Source organism: Schistocerca americana, chromosome 4 (genome assembly GCF_021461395.2).
Source record: "Schistocerca americana isolate TAMUIC-IGC-003095 chromosome 4, iqSchAmer2.1, whole genome shotgun sequence".
Taxonomy (NCBI): Eukaryota; Metazoa; Arthropoda; class Insecta; order Orthoptera; family Acrididae; genus Schistocerca; species Schistocerca americana.
Window position 1 is genome coordinate 814,472,868 of NC_060122.1, and position 24,438 is coordinate 814,497,305.

The 24,438-nt window shown below is 44.6% G+C and overlaps 1 protein-coding gene across 1 annotated transcript; it reads right to left on the reverse strand.

Moving 5' to 3' along the window:
• Nucleotides 1-1,511: 1,511 nt before the first annotated feature.
• LOC124613820 (protein enabled homolog) lies at nucleotides 1,512-23,708 on the reverse strand. The gene is made up of 3 exons (XM_047142543.1): nucleotides 23,537-23,708; nucleotides 18,456-18,702; nucleotides 1,512-1,770 (listed from the first exon to the last, which is right to left on the reverse strand). The coding sequence occupies exons 1-3, from the start codon at nucleotides 23,706-23,708 to the stop codon at nucleotides 1,512-1,514; spliced, it is 678 nt and encodes a 225-aa protein (XP_046998499.1).
• Nucleotides 23,709-24,438: the final 730 nt, after the last annotated feature.

Below are 24,438 nucleotides of genomic sequence, written 5' to 3' on the forward strand. Positions count from 1 at the left end.
GACATGGCGCCTCAAACCGCGTGGCCACTCCATGCGACTCTTCGACCATAACCTCTTCCAATTCCTGGAGATACGACGGAGGCGGAAATCTGCTCGGGAGTCTGCGCTCTAATGCCGCGCACAAGGGTTCGATAATGTTCAAGTCTGGGGACTGTGCTGGCCAGGGAAGACGCTGCAGTTGAGATTCAAGCTCCTCATACCACGACTGTAATACTCTGGCTGTGTGAACGGATGCATTATCGTCCTAAAATATGGCATCATTGTTGGGGAACAACATTTGAATCGTGGGGTTACCTGATCACCTAAAATGTTCACGTAATCGTTGGCTGTAACACGGCCTTTGAGAGTAATGGTGGGACCAGGAGAATACCGTGATATGGCTGCCCACACCATCACTTCCCGACCTCCATGCTTAACAGCTGAAATCAAGCAATCAGGATTGTAGGCTTCTCTTATCGCTTCCCAGACGTAAACCCGACCCGATGTTGGAAATAACTCGTCGGACCATATAACGTATTTCCACTGATCAGCCGTCCAGGATGTATGCTCATGACACCATTTTTTACCCTTCTTTGCATTGGTTGTCTTCACTAAGGGCTTAGGTATAGCAGCTCGTCCATGAATATTCTCTTTATGGACTTCTCGGCAGACAGTTTCGATATAAACGGGGTCTCGAAGATGGCAATTAACCTCTGCAGTCACTTTAGCCGCCGTAGTTTTGTGTTGTTTGGACACCATTTGGGTGTTAGCGGACGACGGTCTCTGTCATTTAGTTTTGATTTGCGCCCACTATTACGTTTAAGCGATGACCTCTTCCATGTTTTGTGTAGGCTGTCATAATTGTTGAAACAGTTTCTGTTGAAACATTGAATACATTGTGGGAGTCAACAGTGATCAATGTGTTACAAATATTTACTATCAAAAACAGTCTTGATAACAATTTATTTATTACGGTGACCGGTTTCGACCACTACTGTGGTAATTTTCAGACCAATGAGTAAGAAGCTCTTTCTGGTGGTAAATCACCACCAGACCGAGGTTCTTACTCATTGGTCTGAAGATGACGACAGTAGTGGTCGAAACTAGTCACCGTAATAAATAAATTGTGATCAAGACTGTTTTTTATAGTAAATTCAATAAGTCGGCTGTCTTGGTTGCTGATGCTCCAGCAAATCGGACCCCCACAATCTGCCCTCTTTGAAACGCTGTTAGGTTTTTAATTGCGCGTCGACCTCGGCCTCTGAATGGAAATACGAAGTATAAACTACTCGTTAAGCACCTGCACTGATGCCTAGTCCGTACTGAACACGCACAGTCCAGTGCAACACGTGCCTTAGTTGCGTTGTTGACAGTCCCGTTACAACCACTGGTCACATTATTTTGCCTATCCCCTGTAGCTAGCAAATTGATGGATACCGTATCGGTGTCTATCAGCATCTACCCGAGTCGTGATTCACCCTTGTTATCGCGTGTCAGTCCTCGGCGCCGCAGCAGCCAAACACCTGCGCTGCTCAGGTGGCATAATTAGCAGGGGGCGGAGACAGCGCCGGCTGGACTCGGGGTGCAGCGCGCGCCGCCCGGCACAATACCGTCAGCGGCCGTGGCAGCTTTGACAGCCGCTGCGTCCCACAATGCGCGCTCGTTATTTCGAAGCCGGGGGCGACGCCGTCCTTCCGGCCGCGGACAGGCGGGCGCGGCGTCGGCGGCGTCGGCGGCGGCGGCGGCGGCGGTGGCGGCCATCCGGCGGTGGCGCCGGCCGGCGACGCATTTCTGAGAACCCGCCATTCTTCTTGCTTCTGTTACGCAGCCCATTGTCCGGCTAATGGCGGCGACTTTCCGACTAGTAATAATGGGGCGAGCGGGCGACGTGCTGTCTGTGCACCGAGGTCTGGGACTCTCGTTAGCGTCAAACGAGCCAGTCAACGCATCTGCGGCTCATCAGCGCTGCGCAGAGCAGCTGCGCTGACACCACACTGTGCCCAACAGTTACAAAGCAAGCTGTTGACCATGGGTAACATTAGCCGTCATTACGTCTTATGGTAGAACCAGTGTTGTCAACTCAGCTTTTTCAGAGCTAACTCTGGCTACTTTTTAACACTATTTAGTTGGCAGTCTAGTGCATTACCTGGCTCTCGGAAAATGACTTTTTTCTCACAGTCATCTGGCTTCTTTTCTAGCCTTTTTTCCCCTTTGAGAACAAGAAATTCGTGTTGGTTAAAGGAAAATTAGTTGCACTGAACTAAAATTACAAAACTCGATTCACTATTCCATGAAAATCTATTATTACACTAAATTAAAAAGCACAGCAAAGCAAAGCTGTGTAGGTGTGTGTTCTGGGCTCGTCAACACAGACATACACAAGCCCAAAAACACAACTACGAAAAAGAAACAGCTGTGAGCCTAACTGGAAACGCTGTTGCAGCGTAGCATAGTATCGCAACTTCAAAATAATGAAGCTGTTCTAGGCAAAGCAGGCGTTGATATGTGCTGGATGAATTAGAAGGCACGCTATTAACTGTCGCAATAAACAATGTGCCAGCGGCTGAACTTCTGTTCACTGCAGGAGTTTGTCACTTGTAAGAAATAATGTAATATTACAGTTCAGCTATTCTGAATTTTGTCCTGTAACTACCAGAAAGGATTTGCAAGAGCAGTGGACTTGGAAGAGCAGTTGAACGGAATGGACAGTGTCTTGAAAGGAGGGAATAAGATGAACATCAACAAAAGCAAAACCAGGGTAATGGAATGTAGCAGAATTAAGTCGGGTGATGCTGGGGGAATTAGATTAGGAAACGAGACACTTAAAGTAGTAAAGGAGTTTTGCTATTTGGGGAGCAAAATAACTGATGATGGTCGAAGTAGAGAGGATATAAAATGTAGACTGACAATGGCAAGGAAAGCGTTTCTTAAGAAGAGAAATTTGTTAACATCGAATATAGATTTAAGTGTCAGGAAGTCGTTTCTGAAAGTATTTGTATGGAGTGTAGCCATGTATGGAAGTGAAACATGGACGATAAATAGTTTAGACAAGAAGCTTTCGAAATGTGGTGCTACAGAAGAATGCTGCAGATTAGATGGGTAGATCACATAACTAATGAGGAGGTATTGAATAGAATTGGGGAGAAGAGGAGTTTGTGGCACAACTTGACTAGAAGAAGGGATCGGTTGGTGGGACATGTTCTGAGGCATCAAGGGATCACCAATTTAGTATTTGAGGGTAGCGTGGAGGTTAAAAATCGTAGAGGGAGACCAAGAGACGAATACACTAAGCAGATTCAGAAGGATTTAGGCTGCAGTAGGTACTGGGAGATGAAGAGGCTTGCACAGGATAGAGTAGCATGGAGAGCTGTATCAAACCAGTCTCAGGACTGAAGACAACAACTACCAGAAACATTATTTACGTTTTTGCTGTGAGAAAAAGAAAATTACGCGATAGAAACTGACGTGAAGATGTTTACTCGTATTTAAACACATTTGTGCGTCAAAAGATCGAGGTTTTAAAAAGGGCTAGTAACATTTTATATGCATATCATAGAAATAAAAACTCAAGTTGTTAATAAGCGTTCGAAGTACTAATGCATCCAGAAATCATTTCTATAACAAGATACGCAAGACAGACCTTTAAATTCTTGTTGTTTTACGTTTTTCTCTACGGCTAATAAAGCTATTCAAATGAAAGATCGTACATGTATTTCAAATGTGATGCCAAATCCTGAGGAACAGTTATTTTCTGAAGTTGTTTTCAACTGTATTACACACATGATATGAGTAAATCTGGCTAAACTATTTTTCAAGGGCTGAATTTAAAAGAGTCCATGAGACTTATTTCTGAATAAAATGTGATTCATTCTTTTTCATGTAGGGGACATATACACATCTTACTGGATTTTCGTATACGTCACTCTTTCATTTAAATACCTTACACAGTATAATTATTTCAAAATAAAAGGCACAATAATACACCTTGTTTTGAAATGATAATTAAATAGACACCCTAGCTGCAAGCAGGCGTTGATACACTTCATTGGGGACATGTTGAAAATGTGTGCCCCGACTGGGACTCGAACCCGGGATCTCCTGCTTACATGGCAGACGCTCTATCCATCTTGAGCCACCGCGGGCACAGAGGATAGTGTGTCTGCGGGTACTTATCCCTTGCACGCTCCCCGTGCGATCCACATTCCCAACATGTCCACAACACTACATTCGTAGTGCGCCTAACAGATGTTTGCCCATCATACTCATTACTCGTGGCAGATTAATCTACCAAGTCCCGTACGAGTTCGGGCATAGCGTGTGCGTTCGCACAAGAAGGTCAAAGGCCGGGAACCCATATTTTTAACTATATATATGACGGTAGTATCTGTTCCCGAAAGAACAGTTACCGTGGATGACCATGCAGCTTTGCTAGAAATGAAGTATGGGTTCCCGGCCTTTGACCTTCTTGTGCGAACGCACACGCTATGCCCGAACTCGTACGGGACTTGGTAGATTAATCTGCCACGAGCAATGAGTATGATGGGCAAACATCTATTAGGCCCACTACGAATGTAGTGTTGTGGACATGTTGGGAATGTGGATCTCACGGGGAGCGTGCAAGGGATAAGTCCCTGCAGACGCACTGTCCTCTGTGCCCGCGGTGGCTCAGATGGATAGAGCGTCTGCCATGTAAGCAGGATATCCCGGGTTCGAGTCGCGGTCGGGGCACACATTTTCAACATGTCCCCAATGAAGTGTATCAGCGCCTGCTTGCAGCTAGGGTGTCTATTTAATTATCATTTCATTTCTAGCAAAGCTGCATGGTCATCCACGGTAACTGTTCTTTCGGGAACAGATACTACCGTCATATGTACACCTTGTTTTATTTCTACGTGTTTGTGGCTTTTTCCATAGACATATTTACCTTATTTCGTTTTGGAGAATTGGCAACATTTGGCAGAACTGCTTTGGTTCGCTAGTTTGACATAGCTCTCTTAAACGTAACGTTGCACAGTTTCGCTGAAAATGTATTTCTATTGCACGATCAATTGCACCGTATTATCGGTTATCACTAGCACAAATTTTTAATACAGGGTGGCGCACGAAAAACCTGCCCAGAGTACAGACTGCTTGTGAGTTACGCACGAATTGTTTCCCCCACTAACTGATATAACAACAAATAAACATGTTTATTCGTGGCATGCGCCCACGCTGTGGTAGGACCGCATTTTCAGTACCGAGAAAACTAGATAATTTTTTCTCATTTCGTCCGTCTCAGTTGCACTGATGTAAAATTCAGCTGTAGTGGTTACCGGTTTTGGGTTGACAACGCCCATTTTCAAACCAGACGCCTTGCTATTAACCGTAGTTACTCATACAATATGGCGCCAGAAGGAACAGCATTTTTATTTCTTTTATTCGGCCAGCTACGAATTTCTTTCCTGTGCCAGCTTCTTCATCTCAGTGTAGTACTTGCAACCTACGTCCTCACTTATCTGCTGGATGTATTCCGATCCCCGTTTCCCTCCAAAGGTTTTGCCCTCTACAGCTCACTCTAGTACCATGGAAGTTGTTCCGTGATGTCTCAACAGGTGTCCTATCATCCTGTCCCTTCTCCTTGAAGTGTTTTCAAATATTCCTTTCCTCTTCGATTCTATGCAGAACCCCTTCATTCGTTGCCCTATCAGTCCACCTAATTTTCAACATTCGTCTGCAGCACCACATCTCAAATGCTTCGATTCTCTTCTGTTCCGGTTTTCCCACAGTCAATGTTTCACTACCATACACATTCTGTGCCCCATGTGTACATTCTCAGAAATTTCTTCCTGAAATTAAGGTCTATGTTAGATGCTTGTATACTTCTCTTGGAAAGGAATGCCCTTTTTGCCACTCCTAGTCTGCTTTTAATGTCCTCCTTGCTCCGTCCGCCATTGGTTATTTTACTGTCTAGGTAGAAGAATTCCTTAAATTCATCTACTTCATAACTACCAATCCTAATGTTAAGTTTCTCGGTGTTCTCATTTCTGCCACTACTCGTTACTTCCGTCTTTCTTCGATTTACTCCATATTCTACACTCATTAGACTGCCCATACCATTCAGTAGATCATGTAATACTTCTTCATTTTGTCTCAGGATAGCAATGTCGTTATCGAATCATGTCACATCCTTTCACCTTGAATTTTAATTCCAGCGAGGTACACAGTTGGCGAAAAGTACCTTCATTGATTTTGCACTAGGCGTCCGTTGCTACTGAGTGACACAACTGTGTCAGTCAGTAGCAACGGACGCATAGTCTAAAATCAATGAGGGTACTTTGTACCAACTGTATACTTCCAGAATGAGATTTTCACTCTGCAGCGGAGTGTGCGCTGATATGAAACTTTCTGGAAGATTAAATCTGTGTGCCGGACCGAGACTCGAACTCGGGACCTTTGCCTTTCGCGGGCAAGTGCTCTACCAACTGAGCTACCCAAGCACGACTCACGCCCCGTCCTCACAGCTTTACTTCTGCCAGTACCTCGCCTCCTACCTTTCAAACTTTACGGAAGCTCTCCTGCCAACCTTGCAGAACTAGCACTCCTGAAATAAGGATATTGTGGAGACATGGCTTGGCCACAGCCTGCGGGATGTTTCCAGAATGAGATTTTCGCTCTGCAGCGGAGTGTGCGCTGATATGAAACTTCCTGGAAGATTAAATCTGTGTGCCGGACCGAGACTCGAACTCAGGACCTTTGCTTTTCGCGGGCAAGTGCTCTACCAACTGAGCTACCCAAGCACGACTCACGCCCCGTCCTCACAGCTTTACTTCTGCCAGTACCTCGCCTCCTACCTTTCAAACTTTACAGAAGCTCTCCTGCCAACCTTGCAGAACTAGCACTCCTGAAATAAGGATATTGCGGAGACATGGCTTAGCCACAGCCTGGGGGATGTTTCCAGAATGAGATTTTCACTCTGCAGCGGAGTGTGCGCTGATATGAAACTTCGTGGCAGAGTGAAACTCTGTGCCGGACCGAGACTCGAACTCGGGACCTTTGCCTTTCGCGGGCAAGTGCTCTGCCAACTGAGCTACCCAAGCACGACTCACGCCCCGTCCTCGCAGCTTTACTTCTGCCAGTACCTCGCCTCCTACCTTTCAAACTTTACAGAAGCTCTCCTGCCAACCTTGCAGAACTAGCACTCCTGAAATAAGGATATTGCGGAGACATGGCTTAGCCACAGCCTGGGGGATGTTTCCAGAATGAGATTTTCACTCTGCAGCGGAGTGTGCGCTGATATGAAACTTCGTGGCAGAGTGAAACTCTGTGCCGGACCGAGACTCGAACTCGGGACCTTTGCCTTTCGCGGGCAAGTGCTCTACCAACTGAGCTACCCAAGTACGACTCACGCCCCGCCTCACAGCTTTATTTCTGCCAGTACCTTGCCTCCCACCTTCCAAACTTTACAGACGCTCTCCTGCGAACCTTGCCCGCGAAAGGCAAAGGTCCCGAGTTCGAGTCTCGGTCCGGCACACAGTTTTAATCTGCCAGGAAGTTTCAACTGTATACTTTCCTATGTCTTTGGCGCCGTGTTGTATGAATAATTGCGGTTAATAGCAATGTGCGTGGTTAGAAAACGGGTTTGTCAGCCCGAAAGCGTTAACCACCACACCTGAATGTTGTATCAATGCATCTCAGACGGAAAATAAAAATAATATCAAATATCCTCAGGTAAAAACGTAATAATTAGATAGTAAAGAAATAACGAATAAGTTAATGGAATGGTTTGCATTTACTGAACTGATATCGCCTTTCGCATTACATCAGGTTCCGAAAGCGACCTCCTTGTGCTTTAATGCATTGTTTCGTGTGTCCTAACGTGTCAATATACACTCTGCGCAACTGTGCCTCATCTGTTCTCAACATTTCATTACGTAAATTGTCTTTCATGTCTTCTAACGTCATTGGGTAAGTTGCACACTTTTCCCTTTAAATCATCTGACAGATAAAAGTCACGAGTGGTAATGAGACCACTGCGATCCTTTCTTCTGTGAATATTTCATGAATTCGTAAGACTGTCTCGGATGAAGAGTAACAGGTTACCCCAACCTGCTCAGGGACAGTATACGGGCGTTGATGAGAGGTCAGTGGGCGTAAAATTCTTTGAACAGTGTTTACTGTTGTTTCAAAAAAGATGGGACCCAAATTCCGGCTTGCTGACACGACACACCACATTCTGATCTTTCCCCGTGAAAACATTCTTCGTTAATCGTAAAGGTATTGTTTGTTGTCCAGTATCCGGTGTTCTGGGAGCGCGCTTCCTCTGAGATGGAATCAGGCTTCATTACTCTCGAAATACGGCAGCGGGTCCAGCATTCGACTCTCAGTTGTTTGTCATACCGAAGTACTGTAATTCACTCGTTTTGCCTTATCTTCCTCCTTCAGTTCTTGTACATACGTCATTTTGTAGGAATTCAGTCCCACAGGCTGACGAGACCTCCGTGAAATGTTCACTTCTGGCAACAATTTACGTATCGACTTCCTTGGCCTCTGGAGCATCTGCTCGATTTCCTCTGTCGTAGCAGGTGTACGAACCGAAGGGGTTCGATTCTTTTTTGTGTTTGCAACTGACGCAGTAGCACGCCACAATGTCAGCAAATCCTGTATACTGCTCTCTGCTGGTATGGAAACACTAGGAAACTTCCTTACAAAAATGTCCTGCCTCTCCTTAAATAAACAGGCAGACACATACGCCTCTTGAAGACTGGGACTACCTGTGCTCTTTTCCAATAATTTGGAACCTTCCGTTCCTCTAGAGACTTGCGGTACACGGCTGTTAGAAGGGCGGCAAGTTCTTTCGCTTACTCTGTGTAGAATCGAATTGGTATCCCGTCAGGTCCAGTGGACTTTCCTCTGTTGAGTGATTCCAGTTGCTTTTCTATTCCTTCGACTCTTATTTCGATGTCAGCCATTTTTTCAATTGGGGACCCCAGTGTGCTTCGCACGTATTAACCAAGTCTCAATGCCTAATAAGGAATGTAGTCGCAACAGCTTCGAAATAATATGAGTAGCTGCCAACTGACGGATGATATGTCACAGTCTGGTACTCACGGCGGGTTTTTCCCTCGGCACCCAATATAACCCACGAAACAGCCCATAAGTACCAGTACCCTTTGCCTTATGTGTACAAGGAATTTATAGTGAAGCAACAACGTGATATACCATTCGATATTGGTATCGTGTCTTTAGTTTGGAATGTCAATTAATTTACGAATGTAAACTGACCGATGTCCATTTAGTAGATTTATATTCTTGCATACTTGAGGAAAGCGAAATATAGGTAACTATTGTACGAACAAAGGTCGCTTATTGAAATTTACAAACTACCTGAAGAACTAGTATCTGAGCTCGGACAACACAGAAATGCGTAAGCAGCAATTACAGCGACGTTGTTCGGACATGGAGGAGATACAGAGAGATAGGAACTGTCGATGACTTGACTCGCTCAGGCCGCCCAAAGGCTACAGGCTACTACTACCGTGGATGACCGCTACCTACGGATTATGGCTCCCTGACAGCAACGCCAACACGTTGAATAATGCTTCTCGTGCAGCCACAGGACGTCGTATTACGACTCAAACTGTGCGCAATTGGCAGCATGATGCGCAACTTCATTCCCAACGTTCACGGTGAGGTCCATATTTGCACCCCCGACACCATGCAGCGCGGTACAGATGGGTCCAACAACATACCGAATGGACCGCTCAGGATTGGCGTCACGTTCTCTTCACCGATGAGTGTCGCATATACTTTCAACCAAACAATTGCTGGAGACATGTTTGGAGGCCACCCGGTCAGGCTGAACGCCTTAGACACAATGTCCAGCGATTACAGCAAGGTGGAGGTTGCCTGCTGTTTTGGGGTGGCGTTACGAGGGGCCGACGTACGCTGCTGGTGATCATGGAAGGTGCCGTAACGGTTGTATCATACGTGAATGCCATCCTCCGACCGATAGTGCAACCATTTCGTCAGAATATTGGCGAGGCATTCGTCTTCATGGACGACAATTCGCGACCCCACCTTCCTTCAGGATAGCGAAATCGCTCGACTAGAGTGGCGAGCATATTCTCCAGACATGAACCCTATCGAACATGCCTCAGATACATTTAAAAGGGCTGTATATGGACGATGTGACCCACCAACCACTCTGAGGGATCTACGCCAAATCGCCATTGAGGAGTGGGATAATCTGGACCAACAGTGCCTTGATGAACCTGTGGATGGTATCCCACGACGAATACAGGCATGCATCAATGCAAGAGGACGTGCTACTGGGTATTATAGGTACCGGTGTGTACAGCAATCTGGACCACCACCTCTGAAGGTCTCGCTGTATGGTGGTACAACATGCAATGTGTGGTTTTCATGAGCAATAAAAAGGGCGGAAATGATGTTTATGTTGACCTCTATTCCAATTTTTTGTGCAGGTTCCGGAAATCTCGGAACCAAGGTGATGCAAAACTTTTTTTGATGTGTGTATATATCGTATGAGAAGCAGAAAAAATTATAATACATGAAACATTACGTAATACGAATGACTAGTACCAAGCAGATGAATGTCAAGTACACTAATATTATTGTTATGAAGTATTATGCCTAGTGGCAGGTCTGTGTCTTTGTACGGAGAATTTCTGATGCCAATGTTCCTTGTCTTCAGTTTCTTCCTTTAGTCTGCTATATCCCTTTCCATCTTTCATGTCATCCAAAAGTTGAATTCTTCTTCTTCTTCGTTCTACCTTTCCTTTAATTTTCCCTGCAATGACTTCGTGTATGAGCCCTCCGTGCCTAAGTATGTGTCCGATCCAGTTGGCCTTGCTCTGAAGAGTTGTATTCAGAATGTCTGTCTTCTTCCCTACTCTCCTCAGTACACTTGATCTTCTCCATTCTCCTCCAGCACCACATTTCACAACTCTCAAGGTATTTCTCTTTTCTCATGATCCACGTCTCTGCTCCGCACAGTGCAATGTTCCAGATGTAGCACTTCACTGGTTTCATCCTCTGTTCCAAGCTTAACGTGCTGGTCAGCAGACTCCTCTCTTTACTGAATGCAGATTTGACCATAGCGATCTTGCTCGAATTTCACTGGTCCATTGGGCATCGTCTGTCACCAAACTTCCCAAGTTCTTGAACTGTTTCACATGTTCCAGTTCTCGATTGTCGATTGTTATCCTCATAGGTTTCCCAATTTTTGATACCCGCATCACCTCTGATTTTTCTATGTTGATTTCCATGCCGCATTTTCTTCCAGTTCCTACCAACTGGTTCATCATGTGTTGCAGTTGTCTTTGATTTTTAGCAAGTACTACCAGGTCATCCGCATACTCGATGGTATTGATTAGGTGTCCTCCTATCCTGAAGTTTCCGTATCCTTTCAAAGCTTTGCAATTCCCCGTACAGGTTGAAGAGACTCGGCGATAGACAACACCCTTGTCTGATGCCTCTTCCTGTTCCTACTCTGCTTGTTTCTCCATAGTTCAGCCGCACATTTATTCTTTGTCCCAGGTACAAGTTGAGAATTAGTCTCCAATCTCTCCAGTTTATTGCTATGTTCATCAATTTCATCCACTTACCTCTGTCAAAGGCCTTGTGCCAGTCTGTAAAACAAACACAAACTTCATCATCAACAGCGAAAACTCTCTCTGACAATATCCTCAAAATGCCGATGGTGTGTCTGGTTCCTTTTCCCTTCCCAAATCCAAACTGGTCCTCTCGTATTACTTTTTTCTTGTTTATGTTCCGGTCGACTGTTGAGTACTCTTGCAATAATCTTCGCTACTTGTGAGATTAAACTGATTGTTCTGAATTCACTACATTTTTGGCTTGCTGTTTCTTCTCAACAGCAACTATTGTGACATCCAAAAATTCCTTAGACCATTTCCCATTTTCGTAGATTTTATTTATGTGATGCTTCAGTGCCTTCAAAACCTCTTTCCCGATTTCTTTCAGCAAATCCACCGGTATGTCGTCATCTCCTGTGGCTTTCCTCCTCTTCCTTAATCGCCTTCTCTACTTCAGTTGTCAGTCTTCGTCAATGTCTTCCTCTCTCTCTATTTCAATGCCTATTGGGCGATGTTCCTTATCGTAGAGTTCCTTTATATATTCTTCCCATACTTTCAGCACCTCCGTTTGTCCAGTAACCATTTGTCCTCTAAAGTCTTCTACCCCAAAAGTTCTTACTACTTTGTTTTCTCTACCTCCCAGCTCCTCTCTTTTCTGGTACATAAGATCATACCTTCCTCTTTCTCGTAGTTCCTCTATTTCGTCGCACAATCCTTCTATATAATTTTCTTTCGGTTTGTCGGTTTCTGTTCTGAGAGCATTGTTAAGTCTTCTATATTCTTCTTCATTAACATTTTTGCACTTCCTCCTTTCCTGCATCTCATTGGTAATCCATGGTTTCCCTGCTCTCTTTGCTTTCCTCCCAACTTCGTTCTTTAACATATTCCATAAAATCTGTTTAACATTTTCCCAATGCTCATCACCATTTTCACTTGTATTTGCACCTCTCATTTTCCTAAATTGTTGTTCTCTCTTAGCTTTTCCAGGTCCCATCTCTGTTTTCTCCTCCCTCGCTGTCGTATCATCTTGTACTGATGTCTGCAACCAAAAGGTTGTGATCAGAATCGACATCAGCAGCCTGCAGAGTCTTAGCGTCTTTGACACTGCCCCTAAACCTGTGTTTGACGAGTATGTAGTCTATCCGGTATATGTTAATGTCTCCCGTGCTCTTCCATGTGTACAGTTTACTCTTCCTTTTATGGAACCAAGTGTTCATCACCACCAAGTTGATTCTCTGACAGAACTCCACTAACATCCCTCCTCTGTCGTTTCTCCTTCTTAATCCATACTGACCCACAATGTTTGCTTCTCTACCTTGTCGAACGACTTTATTAAAGTCGCCCATGATAATGATGTTTACTCCTCCTCTGCCTTCAGAATGTATGATATCTTCTATTTCATCGAAAATTTTCTCGACTTCTTCATCGTCATGGTTTGATGTTGGCATGTACACTTGTACTGTCAGAATGTCCACTGTTTGTGCACCTACTTTCACAAACATTAAAGGATCACTATGGCATACCACTTTAGTCAATCTCTGAACTATGTGATTTCCCATCACTATTACCACACCACGTTCAAACTTTTTCCACCGGTATAAAACATTGTGTAATTGGCCGATGTTACTTCACCCCTATCTGCCCACCTCACTTCACTTAAGCCCATTACGCCCACTTCACATTTGTCCATTTCGCTGTTTAGATATTCCAGTCTTTCTGATGTTTGAAGTGTTCTTACATTCCATGATCCGATCCTGAACTTAAAATGATTATCTCTTCCGATGACTCCCTCTGAAATACTCCCCCACCTGGAGATCCGAACGAGGGAGTAGTTTACCTCCGGAATATTTTACTCCAGGAAGTTCTATCATGATTCTCCGTCTTCTGACATAAAACATAAGATAATTAAACTGAACAGTTACATATATACAATATACACAGTTAAGGAAACAAAACTGCACTCTTTTTGTTATGAAAAAAAGAAATAAATAAATAAATAAAAAGATACCACCTGGTAATGGATGAAAACCGAAGATCCTGCTATACCAGAGAAATGTTTCACAGTTGAAAAGTTCAACAAGTGCTCTTGGCTCGAAGGTATGCATTTTAGAGCCTATATTCACTGGATATTTTGTCTTGGTTTCGTCCATACTATCGCGTCTCAAAGTCTGGAACAACTTTTTCTTATTACCTTATCAATTATGCAGAAATAAGAGTTCTTATAATGCATCTTAAATACATTGCCGCAGCTGCCACTACTTTTATTCATTGCTGATTGCAAGCGCCACTCACGAGTGCTGTTTTGGTAGTTAAAAATCAAATTAAATAATATATATGATGCCATCAGCTTTGTATATTAGTTTGTATTTATTTACCACCGGTTTTGGTGATACAATTCACGATTTTTAGTCCCTTGGTATGCAGAACATATCCTGATCGGCCAGAACATTACGACCACAGACCCGCTATCGATATAAACGCGTCCAGATAAATGCAAGGTCATCTGGCGAGGAAAGACTTCTAGTCAGACATATCATATTGTGCTGGCCCGGACGCTCAGCATAACTGTACTACCTGTTGGGTGTTCGAGGAGTGCTGTGGTGAGTATCTTCAACATGTGGCGAAACCAAGGTCAAACCACATCGAGATTTAGTGGGGTTGGGTGATCACCCCTCGTTACCCATATCGGACGTCGTAGGCTGGGCAGACCGGTAAAAGAGGCCAGGAGGTGAACTGTGTAGTAACTGATATTAGACTTTAATGTTGGGCAGAGTACAAGTGTGTCTGAAAGCACAGTGCAGCGAACACTCCTCAAGATGGCCCTCCGCAGCCAACGTCCCATGCATATTCTAAGTTAACACCACGGCAATGTGCAACTACAACTGAAACTGGCACGTGACCATCGGCACTGGACATTGGCACAGTGGCAGAGCATTGCATGGTCTGACGAATCCCAATACCTTACTCGTCATGCCGATGGGAGGGCGCGAATGCGCCATCTTCCCGAGGAATAGCTCCTCGCCACCTGTACTGCGGAATGCAGACAAGATGGCGGCCGCTCCATTATGCTCTGGGGATCATTCACGTGGGCATCCATGGGAGCACGGAGTTCTTGCGAAGCACCATGACGGCCAAAGAGTGTCGTACACTGGTTGCAGACCACGTAACCCCCTCATGACGATCGTGTTTCCCGACGGCAGTGGCATCTTTCAAAAAGATAATGCACCATGTCTCAAGACCAGGAGTGTGATGGAGTGGTTCGAGAAACACAGTGGCGAGTTCCAATTATTGTGCTGGCCCCCCAGATCGCCACGTCTGAACCCGATCGAACACATCTGGGATGTGGATGAATGTGGCGTCAGACCTCATGCCCCTTCCACTGAATTTACGGGAATTAGATGACTTATATGTGCAGATGTGGTGCCAACTCCCTCCGGCAGCCTACCAAGGCCTCATTGCTTCCATGTCATGACGCATCCCCGCTATTATTTTAGGAGAACAGAACAGCCTATACTGTAGGTGTACATGATTATTGAGGACTGTATTACTCTGTTATTTAAATAGAACGTTTTTCATGCAAAAGAACAATATATTCCTCAGTAACCCTATATCCCTGCTGCATGCGCTGTTTGGTTCTCCATAAACAATCTGCTATAAATTTGTTAGTACAGACAGTTCTGTAATTGATGTCTTCATTATTTTAAAAGTATGTCAACATATTTATTCTTCAATAAAATTTTTCAGGGTATCAGACCGCATCGTCATAATTTTTACGCAACGCTGGCCGAAACGTTGGCACATTTTAAATTATGACGATGCGGTCTGATACCCTGAAGAATTTTATTGAAGAAGACAACGGCCGCGGAAGCCTACGCTTACAACATATTTATTGTACATAAGGATCTGAAGATAGTGATTTTTGTCGCCGAAACCGGTAGTACTCAATGAGAGCTAAAACACTCAGCTGAAGGCATCATAATTATTTGTGAGTGCAGGTTTTCTCGGCGAGTTTCATATATGAAGTCTTCACGGGTTGTCAGCCGAGTAGCGTCGTCGTATCGTAGCAACGTTTCGATGCAATTTGTCTCCATCATCTTCAGGCGAAGATGATTGAGACGCATTCCATAGAAACGTTGCTACAATACGACGACGCTACTCGGCTGACAACCCGTGAAGACTTCATATATCATCATTATTCCATATAAAAATAGCAGCTGCTTCGCATCACCTGTCAGAAGATGGGTGTATATAACATAACTTGGTTTCTTAACCCGGACATTGTAAAAATTCCACCCCTATAAATATCATCGAGGAAGGATCTAACCAAATTTTGAATACATTACTTTATTCCTGTATGAACAAGTGCCCCAGATATAAATAAATAACATCAGTCAAATTCAGTTAACTCTACTGAAGGATTTGCGTCGTTGTTTCTTCTATAGTATATGACCTCCTCATGGTAAAAAAATGTTCAAATGTGTGTGAAATCTTATGGGACTCAACTGCTAAGGTCATCAGTCCCTAAGCTTACACAAGACTTAACTTAAATTATCCTAAGGACAAACACACACACACATGCCCGAGGGAGGACTCGAACCTCCGCCGGGACCAGCCGCACAATCCTTGACTGCAGCGCCTGAGACCGCTCGGCTAATCCCGCGCGGCTCTCCTCGTGGTAAAAAAGTCACCCAAGTTGGTTGCACGTCGAGGTCTGTGAATGGATTTTCACGTCGAGAGAAAAAAAAACGCACAGTTCCAACTGCGGGCAACATACCAAGGAGCGCGCTAATTCGTAAAACACCCCTCGCTGGCACTCACTTTTCACTCAGAATCTACCTGTTAATCAGAGTCTAACCGTACATTCATTGAGCAAAATGGTTTATATTAACTGGTTCTTAGTGCCTCGCATTATGCAGTATCTGATAATGACAGTCGTGCAACACGTGCGGTACTCAGTATTTTGCTTCATTAGAAGTGGTCATCCATCTTCTGGTGGCATCTAGGCGAAATGCTATAAGGGCCACTCGTCGCGATGCATGCCACTCTTTCGTGCATGATCGTAGCTCTCTCTTCCCCATCACTGACGCACACATAAATGTTAAAAATTCTCCATCAAAGTATTTCTTCTGTGTGAGACGTGGCGCTCGTTACTGGCGCGCCAGTCTCTTGGATGTCCATTATCGATCTTTCGATGTTTCTTGTCTTTGCTTGCCTTGTTGTTTTCCGCATTCGCGGGGCGAGTGGGAGTTGACGTTTGCTCGGGCTACCTGCTGAGACGCCGCGAGGTACGAGGTGTGGAAGCAACCACGTATATGTGGAGTTGGTTGTACGCGGTCTGGCGGTTCAGCATGGAGGATATGTGTTGGCTGCCTGCCTGTCTGCTCACCTGATTTTGCTCACCGTGCCTTGCGGCCGCCTAGCTTGGGTTGTTGCCTGGTTTATCCTACACGAGCCATAACGGACGTCCAGCAGAAGCCAGCAGAAGTTAAGCAGCCTTGTGTTTCTTTAAAGAAAAGGAGCAAATGTATAAGACCTTTTGTAACCAATTTTGGTGGCCTCTTAAGTGTGGCCTTAGCGTTTACACTGCCTTTGTGGAGAGCAAATTCTTTTAAATATAAATAGTTGGGGTTCCCTGTCCTTTATAATTTTTTGGCGGTTTTATGTGAATTTTCTCTTTGGGGTTCCTTCCTTGTACTTGGTTAAATGTTTACTTGTATAGCGGGAAGTGACTCCTGGTTAAAACTCGGAGAAGGTGTTTGATGTTACTGCCGCTTCCGGCATTTGTCTTTTCAACTAAGTGTTGTCATCCCTTCGAGCAACCTGGTGTCACTCTTCGTTAATTAATGCTGGCTTATGTGTACTTAATTTTGAATTGGACACTTGAATTAATATTTTGGAGCGCAGTATAGCACTAAGGCAACCTCATTGTATACCACCTTGTGCCCTGGTCTAGTACCTTAATTTTCAGTGGCACGAGTTAGCTCCACTATCGGTTTTACTGATGTGCTCCCTTCAAAATCTTGTCTTGTATAAGTTTGCCCCATGTGTGTCTGGGAACACAGAGATGAGCTTTAGTGTGACTTCAGTGCCAATCAGTTAACGGAATCTTCATTTTGGCTTGGCTTCCAGTGAAGAGTTTGAGTGGAGCGTAGTGTGTTTGATTTGTTATTCATTTAATTACTGTAAGTTTGTTTATTTAATGGGGAGTAAGACATTTAAAGAAAAAAAAATGGCTCTGAGCACTATGGGACTCAACTGCTGAGGTCATTAGTCCCCTAGAACTTAGAACTAGTTAAACCTAACTAACCTAAGGACATCACAAACACCCATGCCCGAGGCAGGATTCGAACGTGCGACCGTAGCGGTCTCGCGGTTCCAGACTGCAGCGCCTGACATTTAAAGTCTGTTGGTATTAACTCCCCTAGTTGCAGGGTGTTGCTAATTCGTTCCAAATGCCCTACTACTTATTCAATGGCAAGGCTGTTGATTAGCTGGTTACTGTGAGTACAAATTCACGCTATTTATTTGTTACCGAAATTGTTGAAGTGTCTGTGTCGTGATTCAGTCACTAGCTACGTGTTTGAGCTAAATTGATATAAACCTTACATTGCCTCCTTAAAGTTTGTTGTCAGCAGAAACCCTTAAGACAACAAAGTTTTGTCTTTGCTTATGTTAACCTCTACTGGGAGCAATATTTCATGTAGTTAAATTTTGTCTTAAAATGTGCATTTCTCTGATGTAATAAACGAGTGATAAAAGAAAAAAGCAAATGAGCCTGGTCCTTCCCATTGTGTCCGGTTTGTAACACGTATCACTATGGTTGCCAGTCTTAGTCATCAAAATAAATTGTCTGATAATTGCCATAAGACTGATGGTACTCACGAGCCGTCGGGTAATGAAGAGCGACGCTCCAGCAGGCTGTACTTGTTGTGGGACCGCCACGCACCCTGTTTCTCGCGAACGCCCCCGCGCTCCCCCTGCTGATAGCAGGCGGGCGCTGCAGGCGGCTTGTAATGCTTAGTGACCCAGCCGCTGGCAGCGGGCCACGCTGGCGCCGTTCCCACCCACCCAGAATTACCAACATTCAACAGGGCGGCAGCGGCGCGCTCTACGGTCGCCGTATTGTAGTCTTCAACAGACATTTAAAACATTTAAAAACTGTACGCGGTGCCAGAGATCCGTTTCTCAAGAACTGGCGCCACAAAGATTTGTGATACCGCGCATCCACTGAAGTGCAGTGAAAGTCAATAGTACGTGTAAATCGAAATTTATTTTTTTCATTATCCGACGTCTATTTATCTTACCAATCCACTGCTGGTATCGAAAACAACATATTTTCTTCTACACTGGAAAATTCAAAATGTTGTTGGAAATTATTAGAGATTTTACACCTCAGGATGTAGAAAGCAAACGGCTCACAGAAATCCTTCGAAAGTTATTTTGTTTATTTATAGACCCAATCACAGTATTATGACACAGTCATAACTGGTTTCTGCCATACAATGATCATCTTCAGATTATAAAGGCGGCATACACTGAACACAGTTTCATGCGTTGTCAAACTAGCTGCGTTTCACAACGCATGAACCTGTCTTCAGTGTATGCCGCCTTTAGAATCTGAAGATGGTCATTGTATGGCCGAAACCAGTTATGACTGTGTCATAATAATGTGATTGCGTCTATAAAAACAAAAAAATTTTACAAAATAATCAGTCACTCACTCCATTGACAAAATGTCGTTTTTTTTCCAAAATCCTTCGAAATCTGCAGGAATGATGAATGTAATTCATGAAAGGGGAAAATATAAAAATGCACCAAATGAAGCAGACGAAAGGGAAGAAGAATTCTAAATAAATGAAATTTTCAGTAAGTGTAAAATGGCTAAACAGGAATGGCTAGAGGACAAATGTGAGGATTTAGAAACACATGATGCAGCCGACAGGAAAATTAGGAAAAGTACTTGCAGAAAAGAGAAGTTGCTGTATGAACCTTAAGAGCTCTGACGGAAAAGACGTACTGAGCAAAGAAGGGAAAATTAGAAGGTGGAATAAGTATACAGAGGGTCCATACAAGGGAGGTGAGCTGCAAGAGTATATTATAGACACGGAAGAGCAAGTAGAGATATGATACTGCGACAAGAATTTGACAGAGTACTGTAAGATTAAATTCGAAACAAGCCCCCTGGAGTAGATTACATTCCTTCCGAACCACCTATACCCTTGGGAGAACCAGCCGTGACAAAACTATTTCATCTGGTGTGCAAGATGTATCAAACAGGCGAAATACCCTCAGATTTCAATCAGAATGTAATAATTCCAACTCTAAATAAAGCAGTTGCTGACAGGTGTGATTATTAACGAACTATCAGTTCACCAGGTCATGGTAGGAAGATACTGACACGAGTTATTTACAAAAGACTGTAAAGAGTGGTAGAACCAGAGGTCAGGGCAGACCAGTTTTGCTTCCAGAGAAATGCGCGAACACGCGAGGCATTAATGACCCAACGGCTTGTCTTAGAAGATAAGTTATGCAAAGGCAAACCTACGTTTATAGCTTTTGTAGTTTTGGAGAGCGTTTGACGCTATAGACCGGAACACTCTCTGTGGAATTTTGAAGATAGAAGGGATAAAATACGGGGACCGCAAGGATACTTGTATAGAAACCTGATGGGAGTTACAAGAGTCGAGGGCCGTGAAAGGATAGCAGTCGTTGAGAAGGGAGTGAGACAAGGTTTTACCCTGTCGGGGATGATATTCAGTCTATAAATAGAACAAGCGGTAAAGAAAACCAAAGAAATATTTGGAGAAGGTGTTAATGTTCAGGGAGAAAAAATAAAATCTTTGAGGTTTGCCGATGACACTGTAATCCTGTCAGAGACAAACTTCGAAGAGCAGCTGAACGGAATGAACAGCGTCTTGAAAGGAGGATATAAGATGAACATCAAAAAATGCAAAACAACAATAATGGAGTGTAGTCGAATGAAATCGGATGTTGCTGAGTGAATGATATTAGGAAACGAGACAGCGAAAGTAGCATATGAGTTTTAGTGTTTAAGTAGGAAAATGACTGATGACAGCAGGGGTAGAGATGATATAAAATGTAGATCAACAATGGCATCAACAGTGTTCCTGAAAAAGAAAGGTTTGTTGACATCGAATGTAAATTTAAGTGTAAGGAAGTCTTTTGTTAATGTATTTGCCTGGAACATGGAAATCAAACGTGGACGATAAATATTTTAGCAAGAAGAGATTAAATACTTTTGAAATGTGGCGCTACCGAACACTGCTGAAGAATATATTGGTAGATGGCGTAACTAATATGGAGGTACTAATAGAATTGGGGAGACAAGTAGTTTGTGGCACAATCCGCCTAGAAGGAGGGATCGATTGGTAGAAGACATTCTGAGTCGTCATAGTATCATCAATTTAGTATTAGATATAAATGTGTGAGGGAGACGACGAGATGAATACATTGAGCACATTCAGAAGGATGTAGTTTGCAGTAGTTACTCGGAGATGAATACGCCTGCATGGGATAGAGTAGCATGGAGAGCTGCATCGAATCAGTGTTCAACTGAAGACCACAGCAACACACCTCAAGAAATGGCAAGCTCATGAATATTTACTGAAATAGTAGAGTGTCTAGAGTGTAATGTTCGAAAGACTTTATATGCTACCTGACAAGAAATGTGAAGCATTCTAAAGTGGACGAAATGAAACGTCACGGGATTAGCGGAATGTGGTATTATTTCGGCGATTACTAGTCAATCTAATGAAGAACTTGGCAGTACAAACCCCTTTAGTACTACGACGTTAAATTCCATCCGCCATCGAGTCATGCACTTATTCGGTTGGGAAGGCTGTCAGAAACCCGTTGTATCCTCTCCTCAAATGAGCTGGTCCACAACTGTTGTAAATGGTCCTTGATATCCTGGACACTGCTTCTGGGAACGAGGCGACGTCCAAGCTCGTCGTACATGTGTTCTACCAAGACTGATCCGGGTACCGTGCTGACTGCAGGACTACCTGAGCTGTGTATGGTAGCTAGCTTAGATTTACTGTAGGCGGAGGTTGAGTGGGTACTACAACACACATCCAACATTAGTTCATTATACTACAAATCCTTCATGTAAAAAACTTAACTTGGATGCTCCAGATCCGCTTGTATTATCATACACTATGTGATCAAAAGTATCTGGACACCAGGCTTAAAATGACTTACAAGTTCGTGGCGCCCTCCATCGGTCATGCTGGAATTCAATACGGTGTTGGCCCAGCTTCCACTCTCGCAGGCACACGTTCAGTGAGGTGCTGGGAGGTTTCTTGGGGAATGGCAGCCCATTCTTCACGGAGTGCTGCACTGAGGAGAGGTATTGACGTCGGTCGGTGACGTCTGGCACGAAATCGGCGTTCCAAAACATTCCAAACATGTTCTATAGGATTTAGTTCAGGACTCTGTGCAGGCCAGTCCATTACTGGGATGATATTATCGTGTAACCACTCCGCCACAGGCTGTGCATTATGAACAGTATTGAAAGATGCAATCGCCATCCCCGAATTGCTCTTCGACAGTGGGAAGCAAGAAGGTGCTCAAAACATCATTGTAGGCATGTATTGTGATAGTGCCACACAAAACAGCAAGGGATGCAAGCCCCCTCCATGAAAAACACGACGACTCTATAACACCACAGCCTCCGAATTTACTATTGGCACTACACACGCTGGCAGGTGACGTTCACCGGGTATTAGCCATACCCACACCCTGCCATCAGATCGCCACATCGTGTACCGTGATTCGTCACTGCACACAACGTTTTTCCACTGTCCAATAGTCCAATGTTTAAGCTCCTTACACCTAGCGAGGCGTCGTTTGGCATTTACCGGTGTGATGTGTAGCTCACGAGGAGCCGTTCGACCATGAAATCCAAGTTTTCTCACCACCCGCCTAACTGTCGTAGTACTTGCAGTGGATCGTGATACAGTTTGGAATTAATGTGTGATGGTCTGGAGAGATATCTGCTTATTACACATTACGACCCTCTTCAACTGTCGGCGGACTCTGTCAGTCAACAGACGAGGTCGGCCTGTTGTGCTGTATGTATCCCTTCACGTTTCGACTTCACTATCACATCGGAAGTAGTGGACCTAGGGATGTTTAGGAGTGTGGAAATACCAGGTACAGACGTATGAGACAAGTGACACCCAATCACCTGACCAAGTTCTAAGGCGGTGAGATTCGCGGAGCACCCCATTCTGCTCTCTCACGATGTCTAATGACTACTGAGGTCGCTGATATGGAGTACCTGGCAGTAGGTGGCAACACAATGCACCTAATATGAAAAACGTATATATTTGGGGGTGTCCGTATACTTTTGATCACATGTGTAGATATATTTCTTACTGACGCCGAGTACAAGAATACTGCTTTTAACTGGAAATAGCTTGATTAGTACTGACAAGATCAGTTAAATATGAATGTACAATTAACTTTGAACTTTCTTGCACTGTTCTGACTATGATACAAGCTCTGCCGGATCTAAGCTTTGTTGATGCAGCAGTCTTGATTGACGATCACAGAGTGGTGCGGGCGACGCTGGGCTCCGACGTAAGTAATTATCTGGCAGTGGCGGCACTTGAATCCTCCCTAGAACGCCTCTTCATCAAAGTCTCTCATTCGTGGCAGCGGTTGGTATCGGCTGTCTTTAGCTCATGATGCCTTTGTGATGTACCACCTGTAATCTGGGATCTGGCTTTCCCGAGGGTACGACATTCCTCCACCACCAAACACCGACCCCTTCTCGTGTAGTGCTGGGTCACATAAAGACGACGGGGGTGAACGCCTGAATGCGGACGCAGATGAGAAGATACTGCAGCGATGCCTAGTGGCAGCTCTATCCGATCCCTCTTCTCCACCTTGCGAGTGACTGGGAACACCGTCCGAAAGTCAGGCCGCAGGTTGCACACTCGCATCCTGGGACGCAGACACTGTGGTCGGGATGAAAGGAGGCGGATCTCCAGGCGTGTCGTTCCGGCCGCCTGGGGGCGGCGCGTTTACGGACACAGCCTCTAGCTGCAGGACCGGTGGCAAAGTCGACGACGGTGATGTGGGCCAAGGCGGTGCAAGGTCTGTCTCCATTGGTACTGCTTGGTGGATCTGACTACTTTCGCGGACCTCAGCGACATGCTGGGTCTGTGCGGATAATCACCGATCTAAGGGCACTGCAGTTCATTGACGCCAATGCAGGCTACATCTACACCCTTACTCCGCAAGCTACCTGACGGTGTGTGGCGGAGGGTACTTTGAGTACCTCTATCGGTTCTCCCTTCTATTCCAGTCTTGTATTTTTCGTGGAAAGAAAGATTTTCGGTATGTCTGTGTGGGCTCTAATCTCTCTGATTTAATCCTTATGGTCTCTTCGCGAAGTATACGTAGAAGGGAGCAATATACTGCTTGACTCCTCGGTGAAGGTATGTTCTCGAAACTTCAGCAAAAGCCCGTACCGAGCTACTGAGCGTCTCTCTTGCAGAGTCTTCCACTGGAGTTTATCTATCATCTCCGTAACGCTTTCACGATTACTAAATGATCCTGTAACGAAGCGCGCTGCTCTCCGTCGCATCTTGTCAATTTTTTTTATGGTCATTCCATTTTAAATCACTCCTAATGCCTACTCCCAGACAATTTATGGAATTAACTGCTTCCAGCTGCTGACCAATCCAGAGGAACCTTGAACGATGTACGACGAACAACCCAATACTTGTGCTCCCAGCGCTGCTTTTTCTTGCCAAAAACGTCGTCCAGCATCTGAAGTTTCGTCTGGCTTGGTGGAAAGAACTGTTTCTGTGGCAGCCGCAGAAGATGCAGCATT